The sequence below is a fragment of the Urocitellus parryii genome, chromosome 11 (assembly GCF_045843805.1).
Source record: "Urocitellus parryii isolate mUroPar1 chromosome 11, mUroPar1.hap1, whole genome shotgun sequence".
NCBI classification, from domain to species: Eukaryota; Metazoa; Chordata; class Mammalia; order Rodentia; family Sciuridae; genus Urocitellus; species Urocitellus parryii.
Genome location: NC_135541.1, coordinates 39,420,193 through 39,439,618, shown reverse-complemented (window position 1 = coordinate 39,439,618; position 19,426 = coordinate 39,420,193). Strand labels below are relative to the sequence as shown.

The 19,426-nt window shown below is 36.0% G+C and overlaps 1 protein-coding gene across 1 annotated transcript in view; it reads left to right on the top strand.

Annotated features, from left to right (window-relative positions):
* Fyb2 (FYN binding protein 2) overlaps window positions 1-17,501 on the top strand; it is a 66,005-nt gene extending 48,504 nt beyond the window's left edge. The window contains 11 exon segments of the mRNA XM_077791548.1: window positions 612-726; window positions 813-838; window positions 2,720-2,783; window positions 3,774-3,872; window positions 5,470-5,498; window positions 7,568-7,628; window positions 9,265-9,351; window positions 12,180-12,273; window positions 14,658-14,814; window positions 14,921-14,954; window positions 17,357-17,501. Of these exon segments, the coding sequence (XP_077647674.1) occupies window positions 612-726; window positions 813-838; window positions 2,720-2,783; window positions 3,774-3,872; window positions 5,470-5,498; window positions 7,568-7,628; window positions 9,265-9,351; window positions 12,180-12,273; window positions 14,658-14,814; window positions 14,921-14,954; window positions 17,357-17,501 (911 nt within the window).
* Window positions 17,502-19,426: the final 1,925 nt, after the last annotated feature.

The window sequence follows — 19,426 nt, the reverse complement described above, 5'->3', positions numbered from 1 at the left end:
AACCTATGCCAACTCAGAGAGAGGTGGCAGTTTTATGGTTATGATAAATTTACAGTTCTAAGAAATAAACCAACACATACATTTGGCAGGCTAGCTACCTGTGCAAACAATCCCTAGGCACTTTTTTGCCTGACACGTTATCTTCTGGCTAACTCCATCCTTAACAAATAATAAGTGTTGACATGCTCAACCAACTTGTCTGAGAAATTTTGCTTTGAGTAAAAAGTACAAGACTGGATAAGGTCATCTAGATGCAGCTATACCCTAGAGGACTTCAACATTTGAGCTCAGAGATTAACAGAAGAACTATCAAGGAGGGAGGAGTTACTGATTTACTAAGGGGCAGCACTCATCATAAATATGCATTAATCCTTGTGACAGTCACACAGAGGAGGTGCTGTTCTCATTATCCCCCACCGCAGGGCATCATAACTAAGACTCTACAAGGTAAACATACTGTCCAAAGGTCCTACATGCCAAGATTACCTTTCAGTTTTAGTACATGTGATCTGGGTTTTCCTGCCTGTGCGTCCACTGCCAGTGACGTATGTGATGTGTTCCTGTTGGCAGTGGATGTGAAGTTCTTCGGGACGGTTCTGTTTTCCTAACAGGTGGGTACATGGAAGATTTGGAGGTGACTAAAGAAACCTCAGGCCCAGAAGCCTTTAAGTCAAGTTCCCTCCCAGAGGAGACCTATGATGATGTGGAGTACCCTAGGACAGATGGGTAAGTACTTTCCTCTCATTCAGCAAGATGCACTTGATGAGGCTTTGAAGGCTCGACAAATTAATGCTTTGTTCTCTATTTCACAGACCAAAGTTGGACTTCTCAGACAGTGGTAAGTGTGGGAGACAGTTCTGAAACTTCCAGGGATCATGTGTCTTCTAGTTTATATTCGTCTCTTTAATAATATAAGTTGGATGGGTTGAAGGTAAGCTAAGGGAAGTGGACCCAAGGTGTGTGCTTATAAGTGCAAGGAGGGCAGGTGAAGATTCTGGAAAGGGCGTTCCTGTGATAACAAGCAGTTTCCTTGCAACTGCTTCCCTCCTGATTCCTCCTGATCTAGTTTAACTAGAGGAATTTTTTTAAAACTTAAATGGTTTCATGGCTTCCCAGCACTTTTAGGATCCACCTTAACATGACTAGGGGCCTGTGTGGCTTCTGCGAATGCTATATTCAGTCTCCCCTTGATATCAGGCACAACAGCTTTCCAGGATTGCCCAAATCCCACTGCAGGATGTTTGCAAATGCTACCACCTCTTGGGGATAATGATAACAGTACCAGCTATGCGACTGATGCAAGGATTAAAGCATATTCATGATGAGTGCTGACCCCTAATAAACCAGCAACTCCTCCCTCTTTGCCAGGACCCTTTGCCTGAGTAAGCTTAGCTAGGAATATTCTTCCTGGTGAGCAGTCTTAAAGTACAGGGACATCTTTTTCATAGCACTTGCCTTAATTGTAAGTTTATACTTATGGGGCTCTTTGATAACTGTCTTCCCTCCTAGATTATTACCTGTTTGCTCAATGTTTCTCCTTCCCCTAGTGTAATGCTATATTTTAAAAAGATATATCTGCTGAATAAGTAAATGAATGGAAAAATAATGGGGAGGTATTAATCAAAGGATACAAACTGTCAGAATAAGTTCAGGATATCTACTGTATAATAATCAAAACATTATGATTTCATTTAATAACAAGTATACCCAGAAATTGCCGAAAGTAGATTTTTAAAAATTTTTAAATGTTTTTTAGTTATCAATAGACCTTTATTTATTTATATGTGGTGCTGAGAACTGAACCCAGGGCCTCACATGTGTTAGGCAAGCGCTCTACCACTGAGCCACAACTCTAGCCCATCTTAAGGTTCTCATCACAAAAAAAAAGTATCTGAGGTAAAAGATATGCTAAGTAGCTTGATTTAGTTTTTCTGCAATGTATATGGTTGACAAAAACATGATTTGGTAAACACCATAAATATACACAATTTTGCCAATTAAAAATAATAATTTAAAAAATTAAAAAGCAATGGAGATAATCATATATTACCCTGGTTGGGTTTCTTCTTAGAATCTTTGACTTTTAGATGGAGAAGCTACATTAGAGAAAATTATATCCAATACTGTCATTTTAAAAAGAAAACTGAGGCACAGAGAAAGTTATGTGACCCCTTATGCTCATTATGTGTTAAGTCAAGTTTGTAACCTCAAAATTCAGACCCTTAATCCAATGTTCTTTCCATTAGACTGTGTTGTCAGGGTAGAATTAACAACTATCTGTGTATGTAAGCTTATGTGTTATGGTAGACTAAGGCCATGCTTAGACCAGAGAGATTATTCAAAAACTATCTGGTTTCCCATCATTTTCCCAGCATTAGGCACAGTGTCTCATGCTTAAAAGGCTATGTGTTATGTGCTAAATATGGGAAGAAGGGAGGGTGAAAGGAGGCAATCTTGATAAATTAACTTTCTTTTGATAAATCAGAACAGACCTGGAATCAGGGTTGGAAGTGAGTCTTAATTTTCATTTGTACATAATTTTAAAGAAGTTTAAATATTTTTATTTCATGCTTATAGAAACGTGCATAAGTTCCACTACAAACTACTTAAAGAAGGATCAAAATGCTTTGCACCTAATAGAAACTCAGTAACTTTTGTTAAATATTAATCTGAACTACTATAATTATAATGAATGATAATAATTTTTTTTTACTTTCAGAAGAAAATAGTGAAGAAATGTATGAAGATATCTACAAAACAAAAAGCAACTACCCCAAAATAGAGTGAGTTTCTCTTTGTTGGCTTTGAAGTTCAATGGTATTTCCTGTTGGTCCAGTAAATATGAGCTTCAACAATGATCCCTGTCCCCAGTACCCACCTTTACTAAAGGGAGGATTCACATAGAAAGTTGTGGTGAGTGATTAGAATACTACATTGTGATGAATAGGATATTTGTGATTATGTAGAATCATACACCACAAATTTAAATACATTGCTTTCTCTTGTGAGAAAACGTCTACTTCCCCAAATAGAGAACGTTGATACTGTATAAGGAAATAAATAAGAAAGGAGAAGTAAATATCAATAAAATTTGCTTCAATTCTGTAGTTGCTTTGCGAGGGAAAAAAAATCAATGATTACAGCTTACCTTTGCCAGTCTCTGGGATTTGAGATTAATTTAATATCTAATAACTCACTGTTACCAAGAACAATATTTGTTCCAATGGACATTATTTTTCAAATATTTATAAAGAGCACATTGCCGAAAGGGAAATGTTAAAAGCAAGAAGTTTGAGGGTTAAAGGATAGGGGATTGAGGTTATCACTCCCATACCCCTCACAAACCCCAAAAGGATACTGGGAGAATTTTAATCATCAACCGGACAGTCAGTGTATCACCATTGTTGCAATATTAAGTAAGTTGAAAATCAGCACTGTGAATTTCAGAAGCCAGAAATTCCTATATTTCTAGTGCCGTTTGTAGCCTATGCTCCCGTTATCTTGCTCCATAAACTGTGCAAAAATAGACACTATTTGCGATGAATGAAAGTTTGTGCTGCAATGTAATTACTCCCTTCACGGTTGACTGGTGTCTGCTACTTCATGTTAGAATCTAAGCAAAGAAAAGCAGAGTAGTTGATAAGGCATTTTCTTTCCCTTCCTTGAGTAGGGTGTTCTGAAAATGAGACCACAGCCTCTGGTTCTCTTTACAGCAGCCTTCGTCTCTAAGACTCTCTCAAGTGCCATGTTGTTTATCTTCTGATTCCTCATAGTTTAGATGGAAAAGAAGCCCTTAAAAGACTGCAGCAATTCTTCAGAAAGGAAAAAGGTAGATTTAAAATGAAGAAAACCAAGTCAAAAGAAAATGCAAGGTAAAAAGTACCATTTTTCTCTCTTCAGGGAGGGATTAACAGTGCTGGCCTGGTAGACACACAGGTTGATGTCTTCCACCCAGTTCTCAAGAGACAGGAAGGAGTGTCAGAAACTAAAACCAATGGCTGAGCAAACTGCCTCTGTGCTACTAATGAGAAAGTGGCATGCCCCTCTTGAAAAAATTGATGATAAAAGGTTGTAAACAAGGATAGAGGGAAAGTCTTATGCAAGCAAAGCCAAGAACAGAAAATTCTGTCATTGTCTAGGCATCTACACACATTGTTATCGCTAAGCACTGTTATTAATTATGTCCTTGTATGCTTTCTTGGCCCAGGTTCCAGCAGTTTTATTTGTCTACACTTCTATATTTGTCTTGAGAGCAGTAATGTGTGGAATGAGGAGATGAACTATTCAACTGAATAGTTTGTGTATCTCAAAAGTCTTGAATCTAGGAAGGATAACTCAGGCTAACTGCCTGTCTTTGGAGAGGTTCCAAATGCACTGGCAGTGAAAGAGCCTAGGGTTCTGGATTCCAGTTTCACTTCTGCCATTTACTCAATTTGCAACCAGGGGCAAATCACTTCCATGTGTATCACAGGGATGCAGTTTCCTCCTGCATCCAGGGAGGAGGGAATTGTGTAGCTTCCAGACATAACTCTCTCAGATGTAGGTACACATCTGTATTTTGTGAGGGCTGGTAAAATAATTAACTAGGACCATTACCTATGTTAGGGTGGAATCATGCTATTCTATTCTGAAGTTGTTATAGACATAATGCTCTGATGTATGGTTTTAATCCAGTTGAAGCTAAACCTACCAAGAGATCCATCAGAACATGGCTTTTCTATAACATAGTCCTGATTATGACAAAAGAGGTATGCTCTAGTAATTTATTTTTAGTCTCCCTTACAAAACTCCAAGCCATTTCAGGCAGAAACTGTGGATGTAATCATTTCATATATTTATCACAAAGGCCTGGTGCATGGTGGGTGCTCCAAAAATACCCATAGGGGAGAATTTAAATTGAAGGCTTAAAATACATAGGTACTTCTATGTTATCTCCTTAATGGTGAGGTGTGAAGTGCACCAAACAATCTAGCTGGGCCACACGCCTTTTCTCATTTAGAAATTCACCATCTTACATTTCTACCTGGCCTGGCTTTCTTCCTAAAAGTCCCCTTTTGGCTTAAATAACATAGGCAGAATGCAGTGTCTACAGAGATCCCATTAATTCATCAGTAAGTTGTTCTGTCTCACAAACACTTACCCACATATGTAATGTGTCATATTAGCCTCTTGGAAGGTTAGTAGACAGGCACAGGATTCTGTGGATGGAGAAGCTCAGGGCTGCAGGGGCAGTCTGGAGTTGTCTAGGTAAGAAATGGAGTACTGGCCATCAGTGGGGATTCATTCATTTTGAATAGGTTTGGGGTGGGGGCGGGTGTGATCAGAACAAAGCTGCAGGAGGTTTGCTTCACAGCTTTCCCTGGAAGCACCATATGGATTGGGACCCCTAGTAATCAATGTTTGTTGAGCTCATTTTTTGAACATGACTTTTTTCCACTTGACCTTTTTGTGTCTTTTGTCAATCAACAGTGCATTTTCCATTTCGCTGCCTGATTTAGGTAAGTGACATTTACTTGTTGCTGACCCAAATTACTCTGCATTGGTATATTCAAGGACAGGGAAAGAGATGTGGTAATCCTTCCTTCCTATATTGCCACAATCAAGGAAAAATGGGCCCATCAAAATCAAAGAAGATATCAAATGACAGTATTTCTTACTTTGGGAAAGATAAGAAACACTTTGTGGGTAATACCTTATACCATACTTGGAACAGATGTTTTGCTCTTAAAATCCCCCCAAAATAGATATTTTTGTCCCTTTTTAGGGAGGTGCTAGGGATTTGTAAGCAGGTCTCTCTAACTATAAAATTCATGTATTTTGCATTATACCACATACCTCTTGGTGGATTTGATAGAATTATTTATTATGAAATAATGAATTGAATATGATCACACTGCAGCCTGCACACTAACTGAATCAAGAATGGGTCCTTGAACTATTGTCTGCTTTGCCATTAAAACACTGAAAACATTACCAGTGTTAATTACTACTTGACAGTGTTCTAAAAACATGTTCAAACACTGAATTTGCCAACAAGAGGGGCTCATGTTTAGTTGTTCACTGGTTTTGTTTATGGGCTAAGATATACAGCAATTTTGATTTCACTCCTAATACTCTGAATGTATGTTATATTCCACAAATATGAGTTTGCCAATCTAAATAACAAAAATTATATACCTGTAAAATCACAGGTTTCCCAACATACACTCTGCATGGTAGTGTGCTTGTGTTGGGTGTGTGTTTAAAGCCAACTTAGAATACAAATGCATCCCAATTCTGACTGTTTCCTAGTCTAGTCAGAAAGACTTGGGTTTAGCATTCCTAATCCAACATTAAAAAATTTGAAATACTCCAAAATCCAAAACTTTGTGAATGTTGACATGATGTCACAAGTGGAAAACTCCACACTGATCTCATGTGACAGGGTTGAAGTCAAAGAGCAGGCACATGTCACCAGGGGTGGTGGTGCACACCTGTAATACCAGTGGCTTATGACACTGAAGCAGGAGGATCATGAGTTCAAAGCCAGCTTCTGCAAAAGCAAGGAACTAAGCAATTCAGTGAGACCCTGTCTCTAAATAAAATACAAAATAGAGCTGGGCATGTGGCTTAGTGATTGAGAGCCCCTGAGTTCAATCCTAGTACCAAAAAAAAAAAAAAAAAAAAAAAAAAAAAAAAGTAGGCACACTAAAAAAATGTATAAAATTGCTTTTAGGTAGGTATATATGATGCACATGAAACACAAACAAATTCTGAGTTTAGATTTGGGTCCTATCACTAAGATATCTCATTTGTATATGCAAATATCCCAGAATCCAAAAAGAATTGAAATCCAAAACTTCTGTTCCAAAGCATTTCAAATAAAGGATAGTCAATCTGTACCCCTATCCATATTTAAGGATAGTCAATCTGTACCCCTATCCATATTTAAAGGTACTGAAGAAAATAATTTAAAAAATGAATGATTGTAAATAATTGAATATAAATTATGATTATGCCAAAATGGCTCAAACTTTTTCAAATGGAAATCACCTGAAAATCATGTAATCCTATGTAGGGTTCCAAAGAATGTAAATATCATAAACTAAAAAGGTCTAATTATGATTATGTACTAAGAATCAATGTATTATTATTATAAAGGTTATCAATGGTTTGATTTAAAAGATTTCATGAAAGAAAAAAATCAACATTAATATTCTACTAAATTTGTTTTTTTCCCTGCTTTGGGAATTAAGAAAAGCCCTCAACCAGTAGAAATCTTTTTCCAGTTCTAGAAAAAAGGAAACCTCTTCTAAAAATGATTCTCCCAGCAAGTTCATATTTTTATGAATTCTGCATGAAATCATATTGATATTAATACATTTATTAATCACTATTTTGTTAACAGCTCAGTTGAATTTCTTTGCAAAAAAGAACCTTTTTGTTCCAGCTCATCTATAATCAGATTGATAAAATAGGCTCATGGATACACTCAGATATTTGGGTAGTTGTATATAATTTGGAAATCCAAAGGTTGTATAAAACATACCTAATAATGAACTATTTTGATCCTATCTTGACCCTTTAGAACTTAGGTCTCAGGAAGTTATTATCTATGATGATGTGGACATAAGTGAAAAAGAGTCAAAGTAAGTCAATTTACCACACTGGTCATCCCTGCTGCCACCTGACCCATTTCCTGATGCTTTCTTAAATACGTTCAGAGAACCACCTCTCCAGATCCATGGGGACCAGAGAAAGAATAATAGTCCCTGCACAACTAAAGAAAAATGATGAAAAGCAGGTAATCCAACAGTGGTAGTGACCCAAGAGGCAGAGGAGCTCTGGAATTTGTTTTTATTATCTTTGAATCTGGAGGCTTGCCACATTTATTTAATAACCTATGTAGATGGTAGCATGCAGAATAGCAAAGAAAATTTGACAAGAATTAAATAACTGTAATCTATAAAGAAAGAAGGGAAAGAAACCATCCTAACTCGGTGTCCCCTGTCTTTTCCTTCAACCCAATGGCTGGAAATGGAGGTCTCCTCTGATTCTCTTCAATTCATCTTTCCCTGCTCACTGAAATTAGACTTCTGCCTCTATCATACCAATGAACTTACATTTTGTAAGATCACTAGTAACTCCTTTGTTAAATCCCAGGAATACTTTTAAATCATTATCTTACTTGGCTTCTCAATACTCTTAAACTGTTGATTATACCATCCACGAAAGGGGGGGAAATACTAACTTTTCCTTGGTTTCCATGTTATCGTTATTTTTTTCTTCTTTGCCTGCTTCTAATAAGTGTATGTGTGTGTGTTTGTGTGTGTATGCGTGTGTGTGAGAGAGAAAAATAATGCTTGAAAAAAATCTATTTCAGTGCAATTTATAAAAAGATGATGTTTCAAACAAGCTAAATGCCCAAATATACAGTAATCTGCTGAGTGTATTAAAATATTCAACATGGCTACTTAATATGCTGAATGTATGGTGAATAGTTTCCAGTGACATGGATAAACATACTATAAGGACAATTAGAAACAATGCAAAACTGTATGCACACAGTATACTCTCAATTCTGTTTTTAAAAGTGGAAAAACGCTGAGAAAAAAATGGATGTTTTTAAGAGGTTAGATTATGCTTATTTCTATGACCAAGATAAGTTACCTTAATTCTCTCATCATTCATTTTCTTCTTTGTAAACTCTATGAATGACTAAAGGACTCATGCAGAACCTACTATGAAAAAACAAATGAGTTAACATATAAATGCCCAAAAGACCACCTCACACAGAAGTGCTCAAATAGAAATCCTTCTAATACCCTTTCTTTTCCAGCATCCTCTTCTGCCCTGACCTCAAATGCTAAACACTAGTTGGTTTAGACTTGTCTCATGGCAAAGTTTAGTATTATTCACATTTTAAAGGCAAAGAAACAGGCTCAAGAGATGTGATTATAAGAAGGTTGATCTCTTGCTTCCGGTTTCAAATCTGGATCACTGTAGAACAGGGGGGTCAGCAAATGATGGCCTGTGAGCCAAGTGTGGCCTGCCACAAGTTTTTTTTTTTTTTTTAAATAAAACCACAACAGTTGAACAGTTACCGTGGATATGATGGTCTGCAAAGCCTAAACTATGTACTATATGGCTTTGCATAGGCTACAAAATGTATTTCTACATGACTTATCTTTCTTTAATAAAACAATTGCCCAGAAAGTACTGATAATTCCATAAATGTTTAATATTTAAATTTTAATTTACTTGTTCAAATATTTTTCTCCTCAGAGATGAAGATAAAATAAAAACTTGGAAGCCCAAGTTTTTGGTATCAAAGGGGAAAAAAGATAAGAAAGGTGTTGATGTATCGGAAAGGTATGAACACAAGTGCACTTGCATTACAGCTTCTCTGCTGCAGTTTATACCTTTTAATGAGCTGGGTGACCTTAGGCAAGTCATTAAATTGGATTCGCAGATTTCTCATCATAGTAGAACTGAAAGGATTAAAATAAAAAGATAAAAAAAAAGTCATGTACCATACACATTTATCCTCCCTTTATTCCTCCCTTATTTTTGGTGTGAAGAAAGATTTCAAGTTAGCCCTTATCAAAGAATGAAAAATTTCCAGTCTCCTTTTAAGCTGTATGAACTTTCTCCCCATAAGGCATAACTTAACAGAATACACCAATTATCTGTTGCAAAACTCGGAGAAAATCAGAAACTAGGTATTACACAATAAGCCTGATTTTCCTAAAATACAATTCTACAATTTTATTTTAAAAATTGTAAAAGAACATCTTATCAATTCAAGATCCAACTTCTTTCAGGTGATGCAAATTCTCTGTTGCCCACTGGGAGAGGCGGGGTTTTACCCGACTCCAGTTTACCTAGTGCTCTGGCTCCCTTCTCAGTTAAGAACATGGAGTAGGCTCTAAGGGACTTTAACAAATTTCTTGGAGAAATCCTTGGTAAACAGTCACAGAGCTGTGAACACTGTATGGTCTGTCTGTTCTGGGAAACCTGTCTGAAAAGTCTCACTGGGGCACCCCCAAAGAAGTCACACATTGGTCTGAACCAAATCTAAGTTCAGTGGATAGCAAAGGATGGCCCTTAAGTTTATTTTCTTTGGGCTTAGATTTGATGTAATTTATTTGTCCCCAGTTGGAAAGATGTATTCATAGACTAAAAAAGAGACCCTTTTCCCTTAAAGTTCATACTTATAAAATGTTTGTAGAGCATAGCACAACAAAATTCCAAGAAGGGGTATATCAGCATAATTTTTGACTATGTTGATAATTACAAATAAGTTCTAAGGAAATAATTTCCTAGTTTTTTTTTATATTTTATAACTGACATAATAGTGTTTTTACTCTCAACTGAATAAACTTGAAAATGTGATAGGCTGTCATTAATCCTACAGAGGTGCCAATTTCTATGTGCTCTTTGATCCTTTTAAAATGGTCTCTATCACAACTTATTCTACCAATAAATTTTTTAAAAAAGCTTTCTCTATGACTTCAGCCCTTTTATCATGCTTTGATTAATCAAAAAATGACAGCAAATTCTAAGAGAAATTGGCAAGGGTATCCAGATGTAAAATATGGAAAATGCAGTCCACTTTCTAAGATGACCCAAGTAGACAATGCACATGTAGGGTAAAGGGCAGCTCACAAAGCTGGGAAGGTAGATTGAAGCAGATCTGGACTTTTCTTCTGGGCAGCAGAGAGACATTGAAAGGTTTTAAGGAAAAACAAGTAGCATGATTAATTAAATTACTGAAAGATGGCCATGGAAGCAGGGATGCAGATGGACTTTTTAAAAGAGGGATAAGAAAATGCTATTTCAGGCCAGAAGCACTGATAGTCAGAAACATGGCAGTGACTATAATCTTGGAAAGAAACAGATATAAGAGACACTTCAGAATAAAACTGACAGGACCTGGGTGACTTTTCATTCTGTCAATATATTAAACTCCCTGAAGCAAAACCAAACCCATGTGCAAAGCAAAAGGGAGAGCAAGGGAGGAGTCATGACCAGCTTCCGCTATATGAGCCCCATTTATGTGGTTATATACCACATTTATATGCTCTAATTCTTGAACAGTTGATAAGAATTTTGCTTTATTAATTCTATCCATCTCCCCATTCAGCACATAGGATAGTTCTTTGAGCCATGTAGAATTGTGGGTCCACAATTATGTTTGAAAAGTTGAAACCATAACCTGTAAGCCCTTTACTCACTGTTCCTGGTTTCTATTAAATAATCTGAAGTTGAGTGGGAAAGTTGATAAATTTGTTTCTCTTAAAAAAATACTTAATTTTGCTTTCAGGTCTAATTCAGAGAAGTTCCTTGTTTACCTTAAATTGTCTGATCAAACTTATTTTTTTAATTTTTATTTTTGACACAATAATTATATTTGTGGTGCATAGTATGACATTTCAGTATATGTATAAAATGCATAAATGGCACATCCATCACCTTAAACATTTGTCATTTGTAGTGGTAACGTTAAAAATTCTCTACTAGCTATTGTGAAATATATGCTTAATTGCCACCATCCATACTATCCAATGCCACTCTTATACCCATTAACCATCCTCTACCAACTTGATTTTATTCCATATTATTTTGTCATCAAAAATATTTTTTAGCTTTGGAGATGTAGCTCAGTGGTAGATTGGGCACTAAGTGTATGCAAGGCCCTGGGTTCAACCCCCAGTACCACAAAAAAAGAAAACAAAATATATGGAGCTAGAGGTATAGCTCAGTGTAGAGTGCTTTCCTAGCATGCACAAGGCCCTGGATTTTATTTCCAACATCAAAATAAAACACACACATACACACAAATGTATAGAATTTTCTTTTCAATGGTGGGGAAAAGTAATTAGTCTTTTTTTAAAAATATTTACTTTTTAAGTTTTTTAGGTGGACACAATATCCATTTTACATTTATGTGGTGCTGAGGATCGAACCCAGTGCCTCGTGCATGCCAGGCGAGTACTCTACCGCTGAGCCACAACCCCAGCCCCAGTAATTAGTCTTAATTACCTTTTTCAGTGGTTTCAACAATCTGCTCTAGTGGAGGTTATGTGTATAAATAAATAAACATATACAATTTCATATGAAATTATACAGAGTTAGTTATGCCTGAATTTGTCCTGAGATAGAATGACTTTGTAGACTACTTGCATGTTTCTTGCCAGTTTCTCTCCTAGAAAATTCTTCAGAACCAAGATGCAAAACTTAGAAAAAAACAGAATGGGAAAAGAAGAAAAACTTTTTAGAGAAAGATTTCAGGTATGTTTTCCTCTGAAGGTAAAAATTAGCAACGATTAACTTCTTTTTGTTGTTTGGTACCAGAGATATTGAACCCAGGAGTACTCAACCATTAAGCCACATCCCCAGCTCTTTTTCTTTATTTATTTATTTTCAAGACAGGGTCTCGTTAAGTTGCTTAGAGCCTCACTAAGTTGCTGAGCCTAACTTTGAACTTGCAATACTCCTGCCTCGGCCTCCAGAGCAACTGGGATTACAGGCGCATATGTTGATGCTAGGCTACAAATGTGCACTTTTAAAGACCCTAAAAATTTGCTTCACCAATACTTTATTTTTATTTTTCCTAATGTATTTCTATATTGACGTGCCTTTGTACATGCTAGTCCCTTTGCCTGGAAAAACTCCTAAGAGTTGTTCTTTTTGGCACTGTTCAAATGTCATTCACTCTTTCCTAGTTCCTCCAAGTCAAGTCACTCCTTGGCATATTTTCTACCTCTACTATCTATAAGTTGTTTACAAACATTATGCTTTATTAGTCCTGTCCTGGACTAATCTCCCAAGTCCCTCTGGAAGGGGATTCTAATTTGTCAAGTTTGTTTCCAGCCTCCAACAAAAAACTAAACTCCTGGTGCTCAGTGAGCGAATGACTATACAAACAAATGATAACTGAAGGGAGGGAGGGAAAGAAGGAGAAAGGAATGTGTTTGACATCTTATTCTGTCACTAAGAGTCCATGGAACATTATTCCATCATTCTAAAAATCAAACAATTCTAACAATCAAATGACTACCTAATACTTTATAAACATCCAAAACTGTTTTGAACCAAACTAAAAAAGGAATATACATAAATCTCTCAATCACTTATAACTTCCACTTAGACCAAAGCTGACTATGGTTACTATATCTAGAAACCGTGATCTGAAATTATCTATTGCAAATTGTGGTGGTGTTTTATTAGGTGGAAAACAATAATGTAGCAATTACTTGTTGAAAAGACTCCTAAATCCTGTCTAGGGCTTTTTTCCCCTCATATTTTTGACTTGTCTCACATGGGACAGAAATTTCATTTCCTATATATTTTTTTCTGTCATGAGTTTTTGTAGTTGCCATTAAAGACTATGCTATTTCAATAATTTTTATCCAGCTCAAATTATAAAATATTGGGTATCACATCGCTCTCGGGTATTGAGGGTATAAAGATTAATAAGACTGTCCTTTATTTTCATTTCTTAAAATAGTTTACTAAATGTTATAATAGGAGTATATACATAGTAAACAATAAATTATATATAGCAGTCATAAAAGGTGAGGTGGTCAAGAGACAAATGAATATTTTAAGCAGAAAAAAAACAGCACAAGCAAAATAATGGAAATATGAAAAGTATACAGGGTATTCAAGGATTATCATATAGTTCCATGAGGCTTCAATAAAGGAGAGATGGAGCAATGGAGAATGATAGCATGCAAAGATCCCCGAATATCAAGATCAGAAATGTGTTTCATATCCTAAGGGTAATGAAGAGTTTTCAGAGCTTTATAAATGGGAAAGTGGCCTAGTCAGACTTGTATTCTAAGAAATCACTGTGGACTCACAGTAAACAATAGCCCCAAGAGAGCAAGACCAGTTATTTAGATGCTATTACATTGTTAGCAAAAAGAATATCTTATAGCTTATATCTCTTGGTATAGGGTCTTCTTATGATTTATAATCCAAATTCAGAATACTTCTAAGAGTGGAAGAAGGCACTCACATTAATAAGTATTTGTACATGGAGATGTAAGAGTGCCATCTAGAAATGATCGGTATGTAGTATAAAGTCTAGGGGGCTACACAGAGGATTTGGGTGTTTTTAAAAAATGTTCTCCTTTCCTGGGTTTGGCAGTAACTTTGTTACCTAACAGCATGCCTTCCCTGATTATTAAATCTATACTCAGGTTTTAGCTTTCTCTTCTTCCAGGATTCTACTCCAGTAAAATTAGACAACAGGTGCAAGAACATTTTAAAAATAAAATCATTGGGCTGGGACTGTGGCTCAGCGGTAGAGCCTAGCACAGGCGGGACCCAGGTTCGATTCTCAGCACCACATAAAAAAATAAAAATAAAGGCATTATGTTGTCCACCCACAAAAAAAAGGATTCATATTCTCTCTCTCTCTCTCTCCCTCTCTCTCTAAAAAAATAAAATCATACAAAATGTCATACTTAACATCTTGCTATGGTTTTCTTAAAATGACTTTCCCTTTCACCACTACCTTCCTGTTATATTCTTTCCTTCAGGGATTTTTTAATATCTAGAGTCTTAATTTTGAGGTAACTTTATCATATCCTCCATTAATTCGGTTATTGTGAAAAAGGACGATGGCTGTGCAAGCATGGTCTGATTAGTGATTTTTTTCATTTCAGTATGACAAAGAAATTATCGTCATCAATAGAGCAGTGGTATGTTCCAGTAATTCAAGAAATGGAATATTTGATTTGCCAATAACACCTGGAGAAGAACTGGAAGTCATTGACACCACTGAACAAAATCTAGTGATATGTCGAAATTCTAAAGGGAAATGTAAGTTTTTTGGCTTGTTGCCCATAAAATTTCAATCACTATTCAAAAAAAAAAAAAACATTTTCTAGAAAAACTTCAGATTAATAACAATGTTTTTTCCCTATAGATGGATATGTACTCATTGAACATCTAGATTTCAAGTAAGTAGTTTAATTTTATACTTCAAATTGTAAGTTATAAATAATATGGTGTTGTGTGCATTAGTCTCAAGGAAAGACTGCTGAATTTACTGAAATTCAGGAAAAGTTCTGAAAATTAAATACACAGCATGATCTCTGTCCTGTAAGGAGACATTAGGAGAGACTTTATTACTGTCTCCTGAGTCTATTATCAAATTGAACACTGTATATTTATAAACATTTTAAAGCAACATGAAATTATGAAACTGGATAAGAAAATTCCCAGAAATCTCCTCCTCACTGTTCCATTAGCCTCTACTTCAAAATGTATGTTTCTTTTTTCCCCAGGAGTCAAGGTTGGTCCAGATAGAAAGGTCAAGATCAGAAGGGAAAGGCTGCACAACTGAGAAGGGGTCCTAGCAGCTTAGTCCTGCCTTACAGCAGTTTGTTTACATGTCGAAATCAGATGGAATATGTGGAACTTTTGTTGGGCACTTGAAAGAAAAAAAAAAAACAAGAAATCCTCAACATTTAGTTGTTGGTTTGACTCTTAAGAGTTTTCTCTTTCAATATCTATTTCACTGCTGGTTTAAAAAAATGTGAAACTGTTATGTGAGCACTTGCTTAATGAGCCATGTCCAAAGTTAGAAATCAAGACTATTCAGTTGTGCAGATGGCTGGTTTGCTTCTAATATTAGTAAGGTAAGCATGTGTAATTTTTAGATATTAGTTTAAATTTGGTACAATAAACTCTGATAATGAAGGTCCTCAAAATTCTCAAATTTAAGATATAATAAACAATTCTGACTTAATCTTTTTTTAAAAATCAAGGTATAAATGTCCTTTTACTTTATCACAAAAACAATCTGATCGATGCTATTCCTGGTTCCTTTGGGAATAGGATGCAGAAAAATAATTTTTCTTAAGTTCAACTAGTATCACTTAAAGAAGTATCTAAATATATTTAACAAACTCTAAAAAATAGATGCTATCTTACTTTAAAACATTCTGTTGCCTAAAATAAGAAAAATTTTGTCTATACCCCAAAATTCATTCAAATAAAATTCAAGTATTTTTCACTTAAATGAAATGGAAATTAAAAAGCAGAGGTATAAACAGATTCTATTTTTTAAATGATGTGCACTGAATGTCAGATTTTAAGACAGTTGAATGCATATGTAGAATTTATACAAGTGGCTTTATGTGCACTGAAACACTGGAGAAATTTCCCTCAGTTCTTTAAGCAGGGCAATTCATGGCCTCTTCTTTCTTACATTGAAACTACTATTCTTATATTTTTTGCATCCTCTAATTAAGGCCAAGTTTATTCTAAAAGACAGCAATCAAAGGTATTTGTATACTTAAGAATTTAGAGAATAGCATAATTAAAATAATATTATAAATGACATGGCTACAGGGTTAAGAAAGATGTTACAAAAAAGGTGACACTGAAGTTTGTTCTTGAAATAAATCCCATGCTCTGTCTGGTGACTATGAAGAAATCTGAGGCAAATGGAGTAGGAAGACTGCTGGGAAATGGGGTGTTTGGGCTAGAATGTGACACGGCATGCTCCAGCATGCTCAAGCTTTTTGCTCTAGAGTGGTGTGCCACTCAAGGGTTAAGCAGGAAGAAAATGCCAGATGTTTGGGGAAAGGGAGGGGTTTTAGCTTTTTTTACTGTGGTGACCTAAAGACCTGACAAGAACAATTTTAGATAAGAAAAGTTTATTTGATGATCAAGATTTCTGGTCTAGGTCCACTGTCAACTCCACAGCTCTAGGCCTGAGGTGATGCAGAACACCTTGGTGGAAGGGGTATGAAGAACAAAAGCAGCTAAGGACTGAGCAATCAGGAAGCAGAGAGGGGGCATGCCTCTCACCACAGACAAAACACATGCCCCAAAGGCAGGGACCCAGTGACCCTCCACCTCTAGCTACACCCTGCCTACAGGCCCAAAGTTACCAATTAATCCATTCAAGTAGATTAATATATTGATTAGATGAAGGCTCTCAAAAAACCAATCCTTTCCTCTGTTTTCTTGCATTGTCTCACACATAAGTTTTTTTGGGGGAACACCTCATATTCAAACCATAACAGGAGGCAATTGCATAGATGACAACAGACAGAAAAGATTGTTTTTACAATATTCTAAGGAAAAGGTCATCAAGCCTTAAATGAGGATAGCAAGATTGAGGCACATAGTTCAGGAGCCCCATCAGAGGTCAAAGAGACACCACGTGTCGGTGAGAAGATGAGTGAGAAGGAGAGTTAGGGAATGGCTCCAAGACTTCTTTTTCAGGAGATTAGACTAAGGTTGGTACAAAAGAATGGTAATTTATTTCTGCTTGGACTAGAGACTACAGACTTCTGAATTAAACTTCCTACCCAGTAATGAACAATTGTGGCCTCTCATAACTTCTAAGCCAAGACCTGTTGCAGATGACACTGAAGAAGAGGATGAGTGTGGTCTGTGAGCAAGAAGTGAGTGTGAGGAAACGTGGCTATGCTGAGCAGAAACCTTTCATGCAGTACTCCTGCTCAAAGAGAAGCCACTTCACCAAACAATGAAGTATTTAAATCCTGGAGTGGCGGTGGGATTAAACCTGAACTGAGATAAAGATGGCCCTTGCATTTTTATCTCACCACAGGGTTTCTTCTAGTTCAGTTCCTTTGGGTCTCAATTTCCGCACTAGTAAAATGGAGCTAAAACCACTCGTCTACTTTACAGCACTGTTATGCTACAACATAATTTAAGTAGAAGTCAAATTATTACAGGATAATTTAAGTAGCAATTAGGTAAATAAACAATACTCTATTAGTGTTATCATACCTGGCTTTTTCTGAATTTGAAAGATGCTGAAAACAAACACCACATTTTTAAAATTCAATTCTTAAGAGACTTGAAAGAATGGATTGGGTTTGAGAATTTCTTTTACATAGCTATAATAAATATTCAGTTTTAAAAACATTAAATGTTTTTTATGGTAGAAACCACTTGGTCTAATAAAAATTTTATTGCCTAATTATTACTGATATAGCATATAGGTTTTTAGAATAATTGCTTGTCTTCTATCAATACTTAATGTGGTTATGTTTATATTTCACAAACAGCCACATTCCCTTCCTTCTCTAAATCAAACTAATTTTCTCATATTATTGATCTACCAAGTTTTCAAACCTAAACACCATAATTAACACCAAGCCAATGTTATCAGTCTCCTAGAAACTAGCATAAAGCTTCAGCGAAAAGACTGAGTTTATATTTTAATTTTTTATTTAAAGATAGTAAAGATAACACCATCTTGTCAGGTAAGATATCACACACAGATTCTTAACCCTAACAGAGGCTAACACTGGCCCATTTAAAAATTGTCAGTCAGCTTCCCATCCATAATTGTGACAAATACCTGAAATAATCAACTTAAAAAAAAAAAAAAGTTTACCTTAGCTCATCGATTAGAGGTTTCAATATCCATGGTCGCTTGGCCGCACTATTCTTGGGCCTATGGTGATACAGTCCACTATGGGAGCACAAAGCAGAAGCAGCAGCTACCCACCTCACGGGACCCAGGAAGCAAATAGGTTAGAAGGGAGGAAAAGGATTAAGGTCCCAATACCCTTTCAAGGGCATACCCCTATGACCTAACTTCCTTTCATGAGGCCCCACCTACTAAAGGTTCTAAAGCCTCCCAATAGCACCGTTGACTGGGGACCAACCAAGCCTTTGGGAATCATTCAAGATCCAAACTATAACATGTAGGCTGGACCTCTAGCAACGTTAATATACGCCAGCAAAATCTTTCCTTAGCACCTCCATGAAAACCCTGGTCTTCCAAGATGAGAATAGCGTCCTTGTTAACCAGGCCCTTTCCTGCACATATTCAGAATGTCTTTTGGGATGGATATATTATACACGTGTGTGTGTGTGTGTGTGTGTGTGCAGGAAGATAAATAGGGAGAGGAAAAAAACGAGTATAAACCTCTGGATGTTTCTTTAAACTTCCTGTACTCTTCAAATTTCCAATAATAAGCATCCCTTACCCTTGCAATTTAGGAAATAAAGGAAAAAAACTTTACTTTAAAAAAATACATTTTTTCTTTAAAATGTAGGAAAACTAAAATATTTATTTATCCAGACTTTGATGTTTACATTTTTTTAGTGAGGACTATAGTAGTGTTTTTCAAAAAGTTGCTCTTACATAACAATAATATGAAATGTGACAACAGTACATATAAAGTCACATTTAGATTGTTTACTTTCTATTCTCAGAAGGATTTTCTATAAAATTCGATTACTAGTTTGAAGGTCTTTTCTCCCTATTCTATGGCTATGCTGAGCAGAATTTTGGCCTCTGTAATCTTTACCCTCTTGTGTTATGTATGTAAATACTTGATGTGACTTTGTAAAAGGGGGTTTGTAACAAAATCAAACTTGCTAACCAGTGGTCCCTAAAATAAAAAGATATTTACATTATCCAAGTAGACCCAATTTC